At 38.3% G+C, this 22,782-nt stretch overlaps 1 protein-coding gene across 1 annotated transcript in view; it reads right to left on the bottom strand.

Annotated features, from left to right (window-relative positions):
* Positions 1 to 22,782, bottom strand: part of csmd3b (CUB and Sushi multiple domains 3b) — a gene marked incomplete at its 5' end in the record, with an annotated part of 796,761 nt that overhangs the window by 367,125 nt on the left and 406,854 nt on the right. The window contains 4 exons of the mRNA XM_079829185.1: positions 652 to 978; positions 4,218 to 4,400; positions 15,364 to 15,476; positions 17,304 to 17,407. Of these exons, the coding sequence (XP_079685311.1) occupies positions 652 to 978; positions 4,218 to 4,400; positions 15,364 to 15,476; positions 17,304 to 17,407 (727 nt within the window). The remainder of the gene's footprint in view (positions 1 to 651; positions 979 to 4,217; positions 4,401 to 15,363; positions 15,477 to 17,303; positions 17,408 to 22,782) is intronic.

The following is a 22,782-nucleotide window of genomic DNA, read 5'->3' as shown; positions in this document are numbered from 1 at the left end:
TTACAGGATCTTATAATATTAAATACATAAATATAACTACATTATATAACGTAAATATAATATAAATATAACTACATATAACTAAATTAACTACATATATTATTTAAATATAAACTAAAATTAATTAAATATAAAGGATATTATGTTACATCCATAAAATTAATTATATTATATTATATTATATTATATTATATTATATTATATTATATTATATTATATTATATTATATTATATTATATTATATTATATTATATTATATTATATTATATTATATTGTATTAGTAAACTCATTATTATTATTTAGTCAAAAATATTTTACCTAAATAACATAGATATTTTAACTATATAGATTAAACAAAGGAGATTTGTAAATATATAGACAAAAACTATGACTAAAAGTACTGTTAAAAGGGTAAAAATTAGATTTTTTTTCTTAATACAGTAAAATATAACTGTATAAACAAATAATCAAATATAAGATTATATCATTACCTGTTGAGAAAAAGCAGTAACCGCTATCAGTGAACTTTGATACACAACACATGCTTAAAATAAACATTGCATTGCAGAATTCATGCTTCATATGTGCTTAACAAATGCTCCATGCAGACATAATGCAGATTCAAAGCCATTCAGAGGTGGAGCACGCACTGGTGTAGGTGATGTTGAAACCTCTGCCCGACATGGAGTGGTCAGCCTGGAACTCCAGCCGGAGAATGTTGCTGTTGCTGGTGAGGTGGGACGGCACCTCCGCCCCGGTGAAGCGGCCAAGCACAGACGAGTCAAGCATCTCTCCATCCTTCACGGTCAGGATGTCGTACGGAGCCTCGAGGTCAAAGTCATTGAAGGCCAGGTGGATACGGCTGCCGGGCTCTGATAGGATCAGCCATACACAGTTAAGGTTGTTCCCATAGCCTTCTGGGTAATCCGGAGAGAGAACTGTGCCCATGGGAGCAGTGAAGTTTGAAAGACAGGGAACTGAAAGAATAGAATAGGATTAATCTAAACTAAAGATTAATGCAACCATGTTCATGTTATAATGTTTTTTCTCCCATAATGACAAAAAAAGTGCCCGGTAACATATAAAAGCATGCCACATCATACATCAGTGTCAGCACTTAGCCATGTGTATGTGTTTCATATGCCATATGGAGACTGTCACTCTGCTGTTGATTACGTTCTGACAAACGGCATTTATGGCATAAATGGACTTCAGGCTATAAATAGAGCTGATTTGTTCAATCTTCCAATTAGATGTGGAGAAATTTCAGCAATGCATTTTTTTTTAAGCAAAGAGCCTACAGGTGATGTATCAAATATAGCAGATTTCACTGCACTGAAGAAGTCTCCAGGATGGCTGTATGTATAAGCCAACTATTTGATCTGCCTCAGAGATCTCTGCATTCATTTGGAAGAAAAGACAAAGACAGGAAAGTTAATCAAATCCAGTTATATGAAAACTCTAATGGAACATGAACATTTGGCTGAAATATCTTTAAGATGAAGTGTGTGTGATTTCTATGGAAGCTTGTTTCCGCCACAGAATAAACAATTAAAAAGGTAATTGCGACTTTTCATAATTTCACAATTATGAATTTTTATCTCGCAATTGCAAGTTTACATCTTGTAATTCTGAAAATTTTCCATCAGAATTGCATGATATAAACTCGCAACTGCATGTTATAAAGTTAGAATTGCAAGAAAAAAGTCAGAATTGCAATTCAGAGAAAAAGTCAGGATTGTTAGATATAAAGTAAGAATTGTGAGATATAAAGTCAGAATTGTGAGATATAAAGTCAGAATTGTGAGATATAAAGTCAGAATTGTGTGATATAAAGTCAGAATTGTGAGATATAAAGTCAGAATTGTGTGATATAAAGTCAGGGTTGTGAGATATAAAGTCAGAATTGTGAGATATAAAGTCAGAATTGTGAGATATAAAGTCAGAATTGTGAGAATTGTGAGATATAAAGTCAGAATTGTGAGATATAAAGTCAGAATTGTGAGATATAAAGTCAAAATTGTGAGATATAAAGTCAGAATTGTGTGATATAAAGTCAGGGTTGTGAGATATAAAGTCAGAATTGTGAGATATAAAGTCAAAATTGTGAGATATAAAGTCAGAATTGTGAGATATAAAGTCAGAATTGTGAGAATTGTGAGATATAAAGTCAGAATTGTGAGATATAAAGTCAGAATTGTGAGATATAAAGTCAGAATTGTGTGATATAAAGTCAGGGTTGTGAGATATAAAGTCAGAATTGTGAGATATAAAGTCAGAATTGTGTGATATAAAGTTAGAATTGTGAGATATAAAGTCAGGATTGTGTGATATAAAGTCAGAATTGTGAGATATAAAGTCAGAATTGTGAGAATTGTGAGATATAAAGTCAGAATTGTGAGATATAAAGTCAGAATTGTGTGATATAAAGTCAGAATTGTGTGATATAAAGTCAGAATTGTGTTATATAAAGTCAGAATTGTGAGATATAAAGTCAGGATTGTGTGATATAAAGTCAGGATTGTGAGATATAAAGTCAGAATTGTGTGATATAAAGTTAGAATTGTGAGATATAAAGTCAGGATTGTGTGATATAAAGTCAGAATTGTGAGATATAAAGTCAGAATTGTGAGATATAAAGTCAGGATTGTGTGATATAAAGTCAGAATTGTGAGATATAAAGTCAGAATTGTGTGATATAAAGTAAGAATTGTGAGATATAAAGTCAGAATTGTGTGATATAAAGTAAGAATTGTGAGATATAAAGTCAGAATTGTGTGATATAAAGTCAGAATTGTGTGATATAAAGTCAGAATTGTGAGATATAAAGTCAGGATTGTGTGATATAAAGTCAGGATTGTGAGATATAAAGTCAGAATTGTGAGATATAAAGTCAGAATTGTGAGATATAAAATCAGAATTGTCAGAATTGTGAGATATAAAGTCAGGATTTGAGTCAGGATTGTGAGATATAAAGTCAGAATTGTGAGATATAAAGTCAGAATTGTCAGAATTGTGAGATATAAAGTCAGGATTTGAGTCAGGATTGTGAGATATAAAGTCAGGATTGTGAGATATAAAGTCAGAATTGTCAGAATTGTGAGATATAAAGTCAGGATTTGAGTCAGGATTGTGAGATATAAAGTCAGAATTGTGAGATATAAAGTCAGGATTTGAGTCAGGATTGTGAGATATAAAGTCAGAATTGTGAGATATAAAGTCAGAATTGTGAGATATAAAGTCAGAATTGTGTGATATAAAGTCAGGATTGTGAGATATAAAGTCAGAATTGTGAGATATAAAGTCAGAATTGTGAGATATAAAGTCAGAATTGTGTGATATAAAGTCAGAATTGTGAGATATAAAGTCAGAATTGTGAGATATAAAGTCAGAATTGTGTGATATAAAGTCAGATTTGTGAGATATAAAGTCAGAATTGTGAGATATAAAGTCAGAATTGTGTGATATAAAGTCAGAATTGTGTGATATAAAGTCAGAATTGTGAGATATAAAGTCAGGATTGTGTGATATAAAGTCAGGATTGTGAGATATAAAGTCAGAATTGTGTGATATAAAGTCAGAATTGTGTGATATAAAGTCAGAATTGTGAGATATAAAGTCAGAATTGTCAGAATTGTGAGATATAAAGTCAGGATTTGAGTCAGGATTGTGAGATATAAAGTCAGAATTGTGAGATATAAAGTCAGAATTGTCAGAATTGTGAGATATAAAGTCAGGATTTGAGTCAGGATTGTGAGATATAAAGTCAGGATTGAGATATAAAGTCAGAATTGTCAGAATTGTGAGATATAAAGTCAGGATTTGAGTCAGGATTGTGAGATATAAAGTCAGAATTGTGAGATATAAAGTCAGAATTGTCAGAATTGTGAGATATAAAGTCAGGATTTGAGTCAGGATTGTGAGATATAAAGTCAGGATTGTGAGATATAAAGTTTGTGGTGTTATTTTAATAGCACCTTAGAAAGGGAAAATATATTTAACATAAAAGAATAACATTTCAATTTTTACGATGGTACTGATTGAAATAGAACAGATTTGAGGACAGAATAAAAATCAACACTTCTTCAAATTTAGCATAATCATGTAAAAATGCTACAGTATAAAACTGTTGTTAGAGCAACAAACAAGGACAGGCAAAAACATTTCCAAAACTATTAATCCGTTCACAACGTACAGTAGCATTGACAGTACTCACAAATGCAGATGGGGATGTTGGCAGACCACTGGTTGTTGTTCTGACAGGATATTGTTTTCTCTCCAATGAGCTCAAATCCAAACTGGCACTCAAAGCGTAGCACGTCACCATTGGTGAAGCCATCTCCTTCTCTCATTCCATACAGAGGGGTGCCTGGGTCCCCACAGCTCTCCTTGTCGATTTCTACAGAGAACGGGTGTAAACATTAGTGATCAATAAACAACACATTCCCTCTCTCCACTGCTGCAGTTTGTTAAAGAGGAAACTCTTCTTCTTTAACAAACAGCTTCATTCCCTGCTGAAAAAACTAGCTATTAAAAAACGTATATTTATTACAATTATTAAATGGATGTCGCCTTAATGGGACAATAAAAGCCCTCCCTACACCGACCCCTAACCCTACCCAATAAATGCTGTTATTATTATTAAACATTTCGTTATGTACTTTATTTCCATTTTTAGAACATTTTCTTAATTTTTATCGAAAGTAAATGCCTTTCCGATGTGATATGTGATGGGAAAAGGGAGAAGAGCGAGCTCTGCAAAGTCGATCGCGTCAAAACCAAGATCTTTAATCCTTATGCTTTACTGACTACGCCACTAAAATAGCACTTGCCAACTTGGTGTAAATAGACACTCCGTTTTTTAATATAACTCCAATTGTGTTCGGCTGAAATAAGAAAGTCATATATGTACACCTATGGCTTGAGGGGGAGTAAATTAAGGATCATTTAAATTTTTGGGTGAACTAACCCTTTAACCGTGGCTTCATTACTTTTCATTAACCAGGCTGGTCTGACTGCAATTTTGTTCACCAGTAAAAATGATACTCAGACTGGTGGCCAAAGAAAGTCTTGCTGGTGGAGCTAGTTAGGAGAAATTCCATGTCCTCTCCATATTAAAATGGAAGATAAATATACAGACTTCAAGCAAATGACTCAATCACAGCCTTCTAATCTGAGGAAGTGAGATAAATGGCACTAAAGTGAACTGCAAAAAAAAAGAAAAAAGAAAAGTGAATGTTCTCCACTCAAGAGTAGTTGACCGGAACAGAATGCCACCACAACTCTCTGTTCAGCCTAGATAAGCTCCCAACACCTGGACCCTTTAATGGTGGAGTCGGCCATCCAGGACGTTCCCACCATGAGTACAGAAACCTGGGGTCACTATACCTAGATAAGACCTTCCATCTGCATAGAATCGACTCGGTGGGCGGCCAGGCTGATGAAATGGGCTATACATCTTCCCAGACACTTTGCACGGCCATGCACAGTTGAACTATGAACTCTGTTCCGAATAGGGATGCTGAAGGGTTTGCCAAAGGAAGGATGGCGAGAGAGAAAAAAAACTAAATTTCATTTAAAACCAAATCAAAGTTTGAGAATGTAGGAGGGGGGATTTATCCTGAGGTATAATGGAGGTCTTCGGCCAATGCTTGATGTATGGCATTAATTTCCGACATGACAGTCTCTTTATGACTACCACAATGCTTTACTCCGTTGGTCAATCGTGTGGGGTGGCCAGGGGAAGGTTAGGGCCATATTTACTGCTTTGTATTTATGATGAGGCAAAAAATAGAGTACAAATTGTCTGTAGGAGCTGATGGCGCGTGAATAATTCCGGACAGCGCTACACTCCGCCGTGAGGTCAGCGGTCAGATGCGAACCCCTACGCTTCTCTAGCGCCGCTTAATGTGATGTGCGCTTGTAAACCCGAAGACCTCGCTGTGAAGATCAATGTGTTAACAAGCTATCCAATCAAACACAAAAGGTTGATTCTGTATATGTAAGCAAAAGCACAGCCCACACAGGGGAAGTTTAGGACCTGTGTTTTTCTTCCCGAAATAGCCAGGGAACTACAGAGTATCAGTGAACTTTGGCATGTAATACATCAACAAGCATTCTGAGCGTTTACCACATAGCAGGACTCATTAGGTCGGCCTTCACATAAAAGCCTATAAATAAATTTAATCTCAAAACCATTTCTTATTCATTGGAAAATGGCAAGTAATTTATCTCTCCCTTTGTGTATCCCATGGATATTGTTTCATTTCAATAATGCTGACTTTATCTCTCTCAAGAAAGTGCTCATTATCACAAAGTCGAGTTTTATGTGGAGTCTAGACACGGAACGAGGCATTTCTAAAACACGAGTCGCATGAGTCAAGTGCACTCCCAGGCGGATCTGTGGTTTTATTTATTTGAAGCATTCAATTAAAGCTGTTGGAGAGTTCTGGCCATAGAGAATACAAACAAAATTATTTTTAAAAGAAGGTATGCTAATGAGCGTGGCATTGAAATACAGATCTCAGCTATGGAGAATCAATAATCAAACGACAGTAATGCATAAGCCCTGTTGTTACTCAAGAGAGACTTCACTTGAGTAGACTATAACTCTATGAATTATTTAAACAAAAAGCCATTTAAAACACTTGTAATCGGTAAAAGTCAGTCACCGGGCATTTAGTCTACATTCAAATTCATACTAGTGTTTCCCTAGCAGTTTCATTTGTTCAATGTTATTACAAAGTCAAACTTGCAAGTCTTTAAAGAGCACATGTTCAACTTTCTTTAGTGTGTAATGTTTCTGTTTGAGCGTGAAAAAGCTCTGCAAAGTTGCAAAGCACAAAGTCTGTCCAGTGGGAGTTATTCTCTATATCAGTGTCACTGTTTCTGAACTCAACTGTAGTCTTGAGGTTTCTTTCGAGAATGAGCAATCATTCAAATATTTCCCGTCCAAAGCATACGCTAAATAAAGGGGCGGGGTCTGGTTGAGTTAGTTAGTAGTGTGTTGAAACTGACGGTTATGGTAAGGGGCGGGACATCTCCCAAACACGCTCAAAGCAGTTGACCAATCACAACACACTGCTCCAGCCGACCAATCAGAGCACATTGTGCTTTTCAGAAGGAGGGGCTTCATAGAGACAGAAACTAAACAGAGCGTTACTGACAGACTGGGAAGAGAGGAGATGCATCAACGGAGAATATGGGGGAATTTTTTTTTTTTTTTTTTAACATTGGATCATGAAAACCTATTCTAGTAGAGCCCAAAAACAATTTTGAATTTTGACTTTGAAAAAAGGCATAATAGGTCCACTTTCAGTTACCAGTGGAGGTTCAATGCTACTGACACCCCAATGGAGGGCTATACATATGGCTATATGAGGCATAATATATAAAAATAAATGCTCAAGGAAAATACAAGTTGTGAATTTTTATTCTTTTGAAACTAAGGGTGCGTTCCCACTGGTCATGTTTGGTTCGATTAAAGCGAACCCTGGTGCGATTGCTCGGTTAGTGCGGTTCATTTGAACATATGTGAACGCTGCCATCCGAACCCTGGTGCGCATCAAACAAGCGGACTGAGACCGCTAAAAAGATGGGTCTCGGTCCGCTTCCAAACGAACTCGCGGTTCGATTGATATAAGAACGCAACACGGACCAAAGACATGTAAACGAACCAAAAACAGGACGTGATTTCACAAGATGCAACGCTACAAGTCAGCTGATTTTACAAGGTGGAAAGATCGGTGTATCCAAAATGAGTAGAGGGCAAACGTGGAGCAACGAGGAGGCAAAGTGCCTCATCAATATATGCAGATCTTTGTTTCTGCATACAACGGAGGAAATCCTGCAGCTGTTTTGAATGTTTTGAACATTTTATGAGCTCTTCGTGAGTTCTCAGCTGGTAAAAATAAAACCATATGTACACGCATAAAATGATCACGTTTAATCCAGCACACAGCATTGTTTTGAATGTTCGGTAAGCAGCTCCGTCGCGAAATATACATCATTAAAAAAAGCCGACCAATCAGGTTGTGACCGTATCCCTATGCCTTTGGTTCGGTTACTTTAGGTTCGCTGTTAAAAATGCCAGTGTGAACACTAAGCGGATCAGGACTATATGTTTTGTTTTTGTTTTTTGGTCTGGACCAAACGAACCAAACTACAAGTGTGAACTAAGAATCTAAAGTCAGTCCAAAAAGGTTCAAAGCATAACTTTAAAAGCCTGTCTTGATTTAATTGAGTCACATTAATAGACCCTTTTCACAGACTGTGATCAATATCGTAAATCCTGCAATTTTTTTGTATTATAATATTTAAAAAAATTTATGTACATTTATAACACTAATACTTTGTATTTTATTACTTTTGCATCAAATTACAATAAAAAAAGTTACCGCTGCTGTGAGGGTGTTTAGTAATAGCGTCTATGGGAGTGATGGTAAAAATTTACATATTTCTCTCTTTTCACTGCCGTTATCAATCTCACTCTATTTTTCCCTCTTTTTGAAAGTTGTGAAATCACTACTGTGGCGTTTTTTCTTTTGCTATGTGAGCAAATGGGCACACACAAAAAAATATTTTATGTATTCTCTCATTAACAGCTATAATATTTAACCCAACTATGACGACTTCCGCTCTGAGAAACCCGGAAATGTGAAAAGGGTCTATTGCGACTAATGCCATAAAGTATATAAACTTCAGCAGTGCTTTAGCCTGACAAGCCAGACCCACATCAAGATGTTGGGTCTGGGAACTCACCATTGGCAGGGCTCAATCCGAGGGGCGGGATAAACGGTTGTCTTTTAAATTCCCCCTGCACGCAATAGGATAGCGCTACAACCAACCAGAGCAACAAAGCTAGTTGATAGATTAAACTTTTGCCGTATCTGGTCGGGAAAAATGTGAACACATCTTCCTTTTTTAAAAGAATGACAGTGCCGTTCTTTGTTCTTTTCTCAAAGAAAAATTTTACTCCGACTCGCGGACAAAGGCGATTCAAAGACCGCTGTTCGCCAGCAGCAGCAGCCATCTTCTTTATTTTCAAGTAGCAGGGAATTCATGTGGAACCGCCGCAACTCTGCCATCATTACGTTAAGCCCGCCCACCGACTCTATACACGATGTGATTGGCCTGACTAGAGTTTGGTTTGTCAAGCTTGCAAGCCAACGTTGCTAGACGAATTGCATTTGCTGTCGCTAGGGTGCGTCTATTTCTAGGCTAGCAGTGCTTGCCTACAAGTTTTAATTTGTTAATTGGAACCTTTGTGATCAAGTATATGTGTTGTTATATGTCAAGTTTGTCACAAGAAATAAAAACACAGTACACCCTCAGAGGTAAAACATAAGGGTATAAATTCATCAACAGAAAATGATAGATGTAGTTTACTAATAAGTGAAATGTGGCCATCAAAACTTCAGTCACCATAAACACTAATGACCCATGTAGAATATGCATTCATCACAGACGTCAGCATAATGGACTGCAATTGTATTTTAAGTGTACAGTCTTAAGGCAAATTCACACTGCACAGACAGATTGAAACAGACACTTCGTCGGGTTTTGTCTGTTGGCATCTGTCAGAGCTTGTTTTCGCCGACTGAGAATGCTGAATTGGCGCTTGTCAGGTCATGGAGTGTCTGAGAAGTAACATACTGTAATCTGGTGACTGTCCGCGTGTGGTGTGAACTATATCTCCACTGTGCCCTAAATTAAAAGACAAGCTTGATGTGAATTAAGTTTTTACCTGTCGAGTGCAACAGTGCCCACCTACTTTTTCAGAGTTGGTTCTGGATGTAGTTTTTCATTCAATTCTCCCATACTGATTTTAAAAAGGTCAAAAAGTCTATATATACCATATAATCATTAATCAACATTTCAAAATTTAAAGGCAGAAAAGTATTTGAAAATCTGACAAAAAAATCTGGATTGGAATTGGTGGAATTTTCTGTACAGCATCATGGGTAATGTAGTTTTTCACCACAAATTCTGTTGTTAAACAATTATTTAAAAACGAATGTGAGTTAATGGCTTCAATAGAAGCACATACTATCTAGCACTACAACCTCGTAGTTCAGTAGGTTTGTCTTTAAAGATTTATAAGTTATCGTTCAAAATCAATTTCTCTATGGATTTTCTCAAAATCAATTCACTCTATTCTTAGCCAATTCTCTTCTTCAGATTCACATCGTGGCTCCAAAAATCATCATTTTAAATGTCACCAAGTCCGTATCATGTTAAAGTGACCCTTTTGTGTGAAATCTTGACCTGACAGGTAAATGAACTACCGGGAAACAAGACAATGAAAACCTCAATATATCTTCCATTAAATGAATGAGTGCTGTGAGCCATTAATGTGTTCATTACCTGGCTGGATCCCTCAAAGGGCTCTTGATTTATATTATATTTCAGAATACACACATGATGTATCATATGGATCCTCTGAGTTCTGAGTTCTATCTGTCATTTGGAACACAATCTAATTCACAGAATCTCATTCCAAAGCTTATTAAATTCATATTCAACCATATTCAATGTTAAACCTTCAGTTAGAAGAATCGTTCCATATTATTACTATTCTAATAAAACTATTCTAGACTATAGCCCTATTCGGACGGTAATTGTTTCTTACGTGGAAGTCCGTAAAAATAAATGTGCATGCCTCCTCAGTGATAAAACCATAGACTGTAAAAGAATATGGACGTAGTAACAGACAGCAGACAAACGACAATCCACCTGTCACTCAAAGTGGCCACGCCCTTTATTATGCAGAACTTTAAGGCTTTATATAATGTAAACGAATGAGTTATTAAAAAATCCACCCCCCTCACAGTAGTTATGAAGTGCAAAATTAGCCGTATAGACCAAAACCACAATTTGTACCAGACTGTAAACATGTTTTATTCTGCTGTAAAGTTGGGCATTTTAACATGGAGCTCAATGAGATTCTGCTCCTTCTGGAGTCTGTCTCTAGTGGCAAGTCGATGAATTGCAGTTTAAGTCACTTCCATATTGGCTTCAAGAGAAACTTGAGGAGCTTGGATAAAACTCATTCAAATGCATTCAGATGGTGATTTATTCACGGGTGGAGCGAGTTTTGTGATCCTGCGCACCTGGGAACGGCTCACGTGGTCAATAACATGATCGTATGCTGTAAATAAAATGTGATATGCTTGGTATAATAAGAATAAATGCATATTTAATTTAATAATAGCAAAATAATATCCAAATTTGTATTTCATTATTTAAATCTGTTTAAAAATAGGAAGATATATAGAGGCACATTATAGTTAAAATGGTTTTCTGTCTCAAAATAAAGGATGTCATTTTATCCCACATGGGAATGAGCGGAAATAAGTGAATACCGCCTCTTATTTACATGAGGTGAAAATAATGCTGCGGTTATTTTAACGCTGCCGTAATAACGGCCCATTTCAAATGTTTACTTGCTTTTCTTCTTTTTATTTTTTGAGCGGTGATGAAATATATTGCTCTTGTAAATACTTGCCAGCATTTCAGTAATAAAAGTCTAGATCTTTAAAATGCACCGCAGTGGTCAAAAAGGATATAAACAGTGAATTTTAAAGTGATATATTCTTGAAAAAACCTTGGTGTTTGTCAAAAGCAATCTGAATTGAATTTTTACGCGGGTGGTGGGAGAAAAACACGGACATTCTGGATTCAGACGGCAATAAAATAACAGACTAGCCCCAGTAAATGATGAAAATACCATATGACCCCACGAGAAACAATTACCGTCTGAATAGGGCTTATGATATTATAATGGTGAAAATATGAAGACAAAATGGGAATATAGAACTCAAAATATATATATAATTAAATAATTATTTTACTGTGTTTAATGAGGTTCAAATCTGGGTTCTGTACATGCAATGAAACTCAACCTTTATCTATGTCCAAGCCATAGATGTTTTATCCCCTCATGTATGACCATCACGTATTTATGATTGACGGGTCCAATTAGATCTACCTAGAAAGTGAAAATTAAGAAAAACAAAGCCACTGTGCTTGTGTGTGGCATATATAGGATGAATTATAATAGGTGTAGAGAAGAAAAATGAAAAAAGACAAATCTAATACAATCTGTAATATTTTGCCAGTCTCTCTCAGGGATATCATACAGTAATCTGTTTTTTTTTTTTTTTATCTCTCTGGTCTTGCACTTAAGGGGATTCATTTGCTCTCTCAGTCTCTTTCTCTGTCTACCTCAGTCAGTCTCTCTCATTATACTGAATGGCACGCTGTTCATCACCCCGACACTAATTTATTACAAAACCTTGAGGGAGAAGAGATAATCAAAGATATGGGTTTTGTAGGGATTGCTGCTCCTATCAAGTGAATGTAGCTCATGTGTTCGGGATGAAAGTTAGTTGCCGTGCATTCAGCAGAGACCGCAGAAGTGATTTGTGGGAAGTGCTTCACTTTCATGCACACTGACTACTAAGCATGTATGCTGAATACTCACGCAGGAAATAGTGGACATGTCCAGGCAAATCATGTCTGGCCTTTTGATGTCTAAACTCTTTTCAGTGGATGTGAAAAACACATTCTCACTGCATCAGAAAACAAGGCTGGATGTTTGATTGAATCTGGGCTGATGCCAGACAGGTTGTTTGTACAATTTTGGTGTGTCCTGCTTTGCCTTTCTGTTTGTTTGCAGTTGCAAATGTTTTTTTTTTTCATCACTCTGCCACATTTCCTCTATTAACCTTGACAATAGGATTGCCACAGTCACAAACACTTTGCTTGACAATTGCGATGAATGAATAGCTATTTAGTCTTATATCTTTGCTGTCAGATGGAAACCTTGTATGTTATTCTTCATTTTACCAAAATCAAGCACAATTTTTGACCAGCAAAAATCAGACATGCATGATTTTTTTCCCATCATTAGAATGGCAGTAAGTCCATCGTATTACGTTTTCATCAACTTTAGGTTATACAGCTTATTGTTAGCCTGGCTGCCAACCGAACTTAGCCCCGCCCACAACATTTGAGGTCGGGAAGTTCGGGCTGGACTTGACCCATTGTGGAGCAACTATGCTCGAATCAGAGCTGTCCGGACCAATCAAATTGTCAGGGCGGGCTTTATACGATGATGGACAGATGATCAACAGTAACGTAATCATGCACGTCACCAAAGGCGCTTGGGTTGAATTCGTTTACTAAACGGCGAACTTGTTTGTATATGCATTCACCTTTACTATTTCTCTCAGAAATGATGATCGTGTTGCAAGTACGCTGTGTATCCTTAAATTATTTTTTACAACACCGTCAAAAATCGTTTACACACATCTTCTTCTTCTAGTTCTTCCAAGTGTGTGCAGTTGAGTTCTGTTGACAACTATGCGTCGCTTAACATACATCTCTTACTCCATCGCTCTGATTGGTTGTAGGTCTATCCAATTGAGTGCAGAGGCATTTTCTTTCCTGGTTCGGTTGAAACACCCCATAATCACAGCCCAATGGAGCAGATTCTAGTCAGAATATGAGTCTGATACTGAGTATGACGACGTCAAGCTAGTTTATTGTAGCTATGTGTAGCTTTCTGTAATTCAGTCCCTCCAGAAAAACGCGATTATGCGATCGCATGATTTAATGCATAATCAGCCAAAGTCCACATATTTATGCGGGGGCCGCATTTTTTCAAATACGCCGCACTTTCGGCGTGTAAATTGCCTATTTCCGCGTGCAAAATATGCGGGGCTAGCATGATTTCATAATCCCCGCATTTTCGTTGCAAAAAAGTCATATATATTAGCAAAAAGTTGAAAAATGTTCGTTTACTTCACACAAGAGCCGCCATTTCCCCCTGTTGCCATGGGAACGTTTTGAAGTGACGTAAATACCCAACGTGAACGTCATCGAAAAGCTGCAAACCCCGTGGTGAAACCATAGATATCGGTGAAACCATGATGAAGCACGCAAATTCCCATTTGCCAACAAAAATAACAGCAAAAAAACGCGCAAAGCAGTTTCCCGGTGTGTTGACCGATTTCAAAAAACAGCATCATGAAGCTTCGAAGCATTATGAATCAGTGAGTCGATTCAGCGGTTCGGATCGTTATGAATCAGTGAGTCGATTCAGCGGTTCGGATCGTTATGAATCAGTGAGTCGATTCAGCGGTTTGGATCGGCAAAGTCACTTATTTCAGCAGTTTAACATGCGATCCGAATCATGAATCGACTCGCTGATTCATAACGCTTCGAAGCTTCATGATGCTGTTTTTTTAAATCGGTCATCACTATATAAGTCGTTATTTTAGGTTTTAGCACAAAAACTATTCTCGTCGCTTCATAAAGTTGTTGTACAACCACTGTAGTGAGATGGACTTTGTAACAACCTCTTTAGTACCTTTTATGGGTCTTGAGAGTGTAAAGTGCATTGTGCGAATGGAGGCCTTTCTGAGCCATCGGATTTACACTAAAATATCTTCATTTGTGTCTGAAGATGAACGGAGGTCTGACGGGTGTCCAACGACATGAGGGGAAGTCATTAATGACAGAATTTTCATTTTTGGGTGAACTAACCCTTTAATAGATTACACTTTGTGCATTGGAAGCACTCAAATGTCTGTTTTGTATAGCTACCTCTGTAAAACAGGAAGTTATTCATTCATTTTTTCAGAAGTAGCAAATTCCTTTTGTAAAGCTACAGAACTTGTTTGACTCAATGTTTTGTAAATTTGAGCCATGTGTTTATTAAGGTCTTCAATAAAACAAGATGAGAACTTAAATATTCCCAGCACTTTCTGTGATGTAGTGCTTTTTTTCTCTTTTTCATCAAATCGCAGTTTTTGCAAGTTCCCGCAATTTTATCACATACAATTGCATAAATATCCCGCATTTTCCATCGCATTTTTTAAGAAAACCTGCCGCATAATCAAGGATTTTTGCCCGCAACAATCACAAAAAAAAGCCGCATTTTTCTGGAAGGACTGGTAATTTATCTAAAATCTCACGTTATAAAGGATTAAGTGCTTCGCACAGGCTATTTAAGACAGTATTGGCTGTGACTCGAAGACAAATGCTAGACAAAGACACACTCCTCTGCTCCTCTGATGCATAAAACATCAGCCATGTTTCTAGAGTAAAGAAAATTCAGTATTATTTAAACAACCCGTTCTTTATTCTCCCTCACATTGCCAACAAGCAGAGACCCTCCAAAATGAGGTGGGTGGAGTTTTGAGGTTTGACTGACAGTTAAGTCACAAGCTCTTTTTAATACTTTTCATTGGTTAAATATTTGCAAAACCCTACAGACAGATGTAAAGGGTGACCAATATGATTTTTTTTTTACCATTCCCAAAGTGACTATACATTATTCACAGCCTTTCAGGTACCTTTGTAGTTGATCTTGAAGCCTATAGATCCCACGCTTTCATCAGACTGGAGGTGCAGCCACATCTGATGGGTCATGCTAACAATGAGGTCGGGAACAAAGCTGCCTGTCAGACTGAGGAGAAGGGAGAGATTAGACAAAAATAACAAAACAGAGGCACATCACACTGAAGGTACACTACCAGACAAAGGGTTGAGCACACCTATTCTTTATTGCTATTTTGCATATTTTAGAATAACACCATGTCCTGTCCAGATGCGATGCGTATAAGACTCCAGTGACAAACAGTTGTGACACGACTTGAGACGCGACAAAATCAATCAAAAATCAGAGCCAATCAGAAGAGTGTGTGGGCGGAGCCTTCATGCAAGGTCACACTCAGATTAGATGCTTTTAACATTAAATAAATCACATACTCAGCACCTTAGATTATCATTGTCATACTTTGCATGTTGCATGTTCGACATCACAGAAATAGAAAACGTTTCTAAAACAGAATTGTCGCATGTCGCCGTCACGGCTGGTTAGGACAAGAACTTTAATTAACATTGAAAAAATACATTTTATTGTCATCTGGTTAGGACACTGTGTAATACTAAAGTTGTCAGAACTATGAATTCGTTTTACTATTATTTATAGTAATGTATAATATATTACAATAATTTCTTTCATGAAATTCTTTTTTGTAAAGAAATTCATTCATAGGTACTGGTAGTTTATGGATATGTACAAACTAACAATGAAATGAGAAAATTCTGTCATCATTTACTCACCCACATGCCATTCCAAACCTGTAAGACTTCTTTCATCTTCGGAACACAAATGAAGGTGTTTTTGAAGATTTTTCTTTGCGATTTCTGTCCCTCCATTGACAGCTACGCAACTACCACTTTGATGCTTCAAAAAGTTCATAAAGAGATTGTAAAACGAATCCATAGGAATTGAGCGATTTAGTCCAAATTTTCTGAAGAGTCACAATTGCTTTATATGATGAACACATTGAATTTAGGCTTTATTCACATATTGATCAGCGAACATAAACAGAAGCTCAAACAAACCTGCTTAACATGCGAGAAAAAACCTCATTGGTTCTCACTGAAGCTCAAACGTCATGCGTAACACAAGAATGATCCTCATTGGTTCTTGATGAAGCTCAAACGTGATGCATAACACGAGAATGAACCTCATTGGTTCTTGAAAAACCTCAAACATGATGCGTAACACGAGAATGAACCTCATTGGTTCTTGAAGAAGCTCAAACGTGATGCGTAACATGAGAATTAACCTCATTGGTTCTTGAAGAAGCTCAAACGTGATGCGTAACACGAGAATTAACCTCATTGGTTCTCACACATAAAGTGAACATGCTTGAGCTTACGTTTTCCACAACTGATGTGTGAGTTAATGGATTTTTATACATGAATAAAAGCCTAAATTAAATCGGTTCATCATATAAAGCGATCGAGTCTCTTCAGAAAATTTGGACTAAACCGCTCAACTCATTTGGATTAGTTTTACGATCTCTTTATGAATGTTTTGAAGCGTCAGTGATAGTTGTGTAGCTGTCAATGGAGGGACAGAAGGCTCTCAGATTTCATCAAGAAGATCTTCATTTGTGTTCTGAAGATGAACGAAAGTCTTATAGGTTTTGAACGACATGAGGGCGAGTAATTAATGATAGAATTTAAATTTTTGGTAAATCCCTCCAAAGGAGGAAAACAAACATTTGAATGGTTTCTGAAGACGTAACATGATTATTTACACTAGTAGGATATTCACAATTCATTGTTGTTCCTGGTCTATCATTCATCTATCAAACAACCACTGCCCAGAGCATAAAGACCGGCTCAGAGGAAAATTGATTCAGGAACAGCCAAGAATGTCCTACCTGTGTAAATTATGCATCATCGTAACGTCACAGACTGTGGATAAGAAACTCACACTTGCAAGATGGTTTTCGGGTCTCCAACTTCCCCTCCGTCACCGATGGTTAGTGTGTCATATCCCAGTTCTAGGTCAAACTCCTCAAAGTTAATCTGAATCACCTGTCGGCAGAAATGAGGCATAATGCTTAGTCAAGTGTCAAATGAACTGAATTAAACTTTATGGCTCTTGCATAATTGAATCCTGTCGGAGAGAGAAGTCTGTCGAAGCTCGCGTTACTGAATTTTTTGGAGAATAAAGAAACTTCACCGTTATTCGAAGATAAAGGTTTCCAGAAAACGCTTATACTCAAGTTTGCTTTGAGCTTTCAAGCATGAAGAAGTTGCCTCTACTGAACAAACATCATACATCATTATATTAAATAAACCAAATGTACCAGACGTTCTTTTTTTAAAAGTGCCCAACAGAAGAATGCAATCATAACTCAACCAGTCACAATTCAGACAGTAGAGCATAGGGAACTATTCAGACAGTGCACTATATAGGGGATAGGGAACGATCAGACAGTGCACTATATAGGGGAAAGGGAACTATTCAGACAGTGCACTATATAGTGGAGAGGGAATGATCAGACAGTGCACTATATAGGGGATAGGGAACGATCAGACAGTGCACTATATAGTGGAGAGGGAATGATCAGACAGTGCACTATATAGGGGATAGGGAACGATCAGACAGTGCACTATATAGTGGAGAGGGAATGATCAGACAGTGCACTATATAGGGGATAGGGAACGATCAGACAGTGCACTATATAGTGGAGAGGGAATGATCAGACAGTGCACTATATAGTGGATAGGGAACGATCAGACAGTGCACTATATAGTGGATAGGGAACGATCAGACAGTGCACTATATAGGGGATAGGGAATGATCAGACAGTGCACTATATAGGGGATAGGGAATGATCAGACAGTGCACTATATAGGGGAAAGGGAATGATCAGACAGTGCACTATATAGTGGAGAGGGAATGATCAGACAGTGCACTATATAGTGGAGAGGGAATGATCAGACAGTGCACTATATAGTGGAGAGGGAATGATCAGACAGTGCACTATATAGTGGAGAGGGAATGATCAGACAGTGCACTATATAGGGGATAGGGAATGATCAGACAGTGCACTATATAGGGGAAAGGGAGTGATCAGACAGTGCACTATATAGGGGATAGGGAACGATCAGAGAGTGCACTATATAGGGGATAGGGAACGATCAGACAGTGCACTATATAGGGGAGAGGGAATGATCAGACAGTGTACTATACGGGGACAGGGAACGATCAGACAGCGCACTAAATAGGGGATAGGGAACGATCAGACAGTGCACTATATAGGGGATAGGGAACGATCAGACAGTGAACTATATAGGGGATAGGGAACGATCAGACAGTGGAGTATATATGGGGACAGGGAACGATCAGACAGTGCACTATATAGAGGATAGGGAACAATCAGACAGTGCACTATATAGGGGATAGGGAACGATCAGACAGTGCACTATATAGGGGATAGGGAACGATCAGACAGTGCACTATATAGGGGATAGGGAACGATCAGACAGTGCACTATATGGGGATAGGGAACGCTCAGACAGTGCACTATATAGGGGATAGGGAACGCTCAGACAGTGCACTTTATAGGGGATAGGGAACGATCAGACAGTGCACTATATAGGGGATAGGGAACGCTCAGACAGTGCACTATATAGGGGATAGGGAACGATCAGACAGTGCACTATATGGGGATAGGGAACGCTCAGACAGTGCACTATATAGGGGATAGGGAACGCTCAGACAGTGCACTTTATAGGGGATAGGGAACGATCAGACAGTGCACTATATAGGGGATAGTGAACGATCAGACAGTGCTCTATATAGGGGATAGGGAATGATCAAACAGGGCACTATATAGGGGATAGTGAACGATCAGACAGTGCACTATATAGGGGATAGTGAACGATCAGACAGTGCATTATATAGGGGATAGTGAACGATCAGACAGTGTAAATATGCTTTCATAATTGAATCCTTTCGGAGAGAGAAGTCTGTCGAAACTCGCGTTACTGAATTTCGTGGAGAATAAAGAAACTTCACCGTTATTAGAAAACAAAAGTTTCCAGAAAACGCTTATACTCGAGTTTGCTTTGAGCGTTCCAGCATGACGAAGTTGCCTCTACTGAACAAACATCATTCATCATTACATACACCAAATGTACCAGACGTTCTTGTTTTAAAATGCCCAACAGAAGAATGCAATCATAACTCAACCAGGCGAGGTTATTATTATTATTAATATTATTATTATTATTATTATTATTATTATTATTATTATTATTATATGTACTATGTTCTCAGCAATCATTGCTTAAATGAAGACATTTTTGCATTTTATTGCCCGCCTTTTGTACTTCCAGCTTTCTCTCAGTCCTGTGGGAAACTGATCCTTATGAAAGAAAAAAATCCATATGTAAAAGTCAGACTAATTATACCCATTACACACGGCACAATCAATTGATTCATTCAAATGTAGTTATTTCAAGACTAGAGCATCTCTTGGATAATTGGGAGTTCGGAAAGGAGGATCAAGGCTTTAGAAACAGGGATTAGAGGTGTGGAAAGAGCCACAGGCATATGGAGAGGCCTGAACTTTCCATATTGATTAACCCATTGAGAGGTACTGGGTGGAATTAGTTGCCATGGCGATGAGCCCTTCAGCATGGCCAGGGCTTAGCAGGTATGGATGTATGAGAGCTACTTAGGACCGATGATTGATGCTCAGACGGCATCTCGGCACAGATAATAAAGTTGTTTTTTCCATGTAACTGAATACAAAATACTCCAGAGTCCCTGTCTCACTAAAGGTCACCAAATAACTAATTCAGCTCCGCCACGGCAGAGATGCAGGACTGAACAGCTGGGAATGAGACTTGAGATGGCTGATCTTGGATCAGTCCCTTCTCTGGATTTCTAATATTAAAATAATCTGTAAATCTGGTCTCAGAACAGGCACACATTAAAACAGGAACTTGCCCTGTCTGGCTGCGGTTGTCATGGCGATCGGAGTCATGAGCTTTTGCTTTTGTTGGAGAGTGAGGAGCTGAGTGAGTATTCAATTGCAAAGAAAAAAGGTAATAGAGCCGAATTATGAATTTACAATGGAGCGGAGAGGCCAGTGCAAATGCTCCAGTGCTTTTACCGATATACACAGACAGGTATATTTCATTAAAAATGAAAATGCATCATTGTGACGGTTGTTTGTTTTAAAAGTCTGTCCAGAATCACTGTTCGGAAAATTCATCTGATTTGGCCTGATGCAATTCAAAGTGCAAGAAAAAGAAGTGCAGAGTCCCCATGAAATCAAATTTGCCAAACGTTTTTTTGGCTTTTAGTATGAATATGTTGCACTATATAGAGGATAGGGAATGATCAGACAGTGCACTATGTAGGGGATAGGGAATGATCAGACAGTGCACTATATAGGGGATAGGGAATGATCAGACAGTGCACTATATAGGGGATAGGGAATGATCAGACAGTGCACTATATAGGGGATAGGGAACGATTCAGACAGTGCACTATATAGGGGATAGGGAATGATCAGACAGTGCACTATATAGAGGATAGGGAACGATCAGACAGTGCACTATATAGGGGATAGGGAACGATCAGACAGTGCACTATATAGGGGATAGGGAACGATTCAGACAGTGCACTATATAGGGGATAGGGAATGATCAGACAGTGCACTATATAGAGGATAGGGAACGATTCAGACAGTGCACTATATAGGGGATAGGGAACGATCAGACAGTGCTCTATATAGGGGATAGGGAATGATCAGACAGTGCACTATATAGAGGATAGGGAACGATCAGACAGTGCACTATATAGGGGATAGGGAACGATTCAGACAGTGCACTATATAGGGGATAGGGAACGATCAGACAGTGGAGTATATAGGGGATAGGGAATGATCAGACAGTGCACTATATAGGGGATAGGGAATGATAAGACAGTGCATTATATAGGGGATAGGGAATGATCAGACAGTGCACTATATAGGGGATAGGGAACGATTCAGACAGTGCACTATATAGGGGATAGGGAACGATCAGACAGTGGAGTATATAGGGGATAGGGAATGATCAGACAGTGCACTATATAGGGGATAGGGAATGATCAGACAGTGCACTATATAGGGGATAGGGAATGATCAGACAGTGGAGTATATAGGGGATATGGAATGATCAGACAGTGCACTATATAGGGGATAGGGAACGATTCAGACAGTGCACTATATAGGGGATAGGGAACGATCAGACAGTGCACTATATAGGGGATAGGGAACAATCAGACAGTGCTCTATATAGGGGATATTGAATGATCAGACAGTGCACTATATAGGGGATAGGGAACAATCAGACAGTGCTCTATATAGGGGATAGGGAATGATCAGACAGTGCACTATATAGGGGATAGAGAACGATTCAGACAGTGCTCTATATAGGGGATAGGGAACGATTCAGACAGTGCTCTATATAGGGGATAGGGAACGATTCAGACAGTGCACTATATAGGGGATAGGGAACGATCAGACAGTGCTCTATATAGGGGATAGGGAACGATCAGACAGTGCTCTATAAAGGGGATAGGGAACAATTCAGACAGTGCACTATAAAGGGGATAGGGAACAATTCAGACAGTGCACTATACAGGGGATAGGGAGCGATAGTTCAATGGCTCTGGCCGAGCTGTGATATAAACTAAACGCTATTGGCTGTTTTAAAAAGGGGAGGAGCTGTTCGATATGTCCCACCCTGTCTTCCTGTTTCAGTGTAAATCACGTCAACACGTTCAGTTTGGCTTTACCCACGGGGCAGTCGTGGTTGCGGGTTCGAGTCTCTGGTCCGGCAGGAATTGTCAGTGGTGGCAGTGAATAACCAGCGTCCTCCTCCACCCTCACTACTACGACTGAGGTGAGACCCTTGAGCAAGCCACCGAACCCCCAACTGCTCCCCGGGCGCCGCAGCAATATGGCTGCCCACTGCTCTGGCTGTGTGTTCACGGTGTGTGTGTGTGTGTGTGTGTTTAAAACTATGTGTGTGCACTTGTATGGGTCAAATAAAGATCACAAATTCCTAGTATGGGTCACCATACTTGGCCACACATAACTTCACTTCACTTCACTTTAAGTATGTATAACCAGACAGTAATGTATAAACTGTAAAAATAAAATAAATACATAAATAATATAATGCCCTCACAAAAATGGGATTTTCTGGCTTATTTGTGACAGAGCAGGTCAGTCGCGGCATTTGCATGGATTGTAATGGCACTAATAGCAGAGTCGGAATAAAAAAAGTGACATGAAACCAAGTCAATTGGAATCAATTGGCCAAATCCGATTAAAATTTATTTCGGATTGTAAGGGGTGGTGTAAACAGTTTCTAATCTGATCGACAGGACCCTAACATAA

Source organism: Gobio gobio (genome assembly GCF_949357685.1).
Source record: "Gobio gobio genome assembly, chromosome: 11".
In the NCBI taxonomy this organism is placed as follows: domain Eukaryota; kingdom Metazoa; phylum Chordata; class Actinopteri; order Cypriniformes; family Gobionidae; genus Gobio; species Gobio gobio.
The sequence above is the reverse complement of the archived record's forward strand: the minus strand, read 5'-3'. Positions and strand labels throughout refer to the sequence as shown.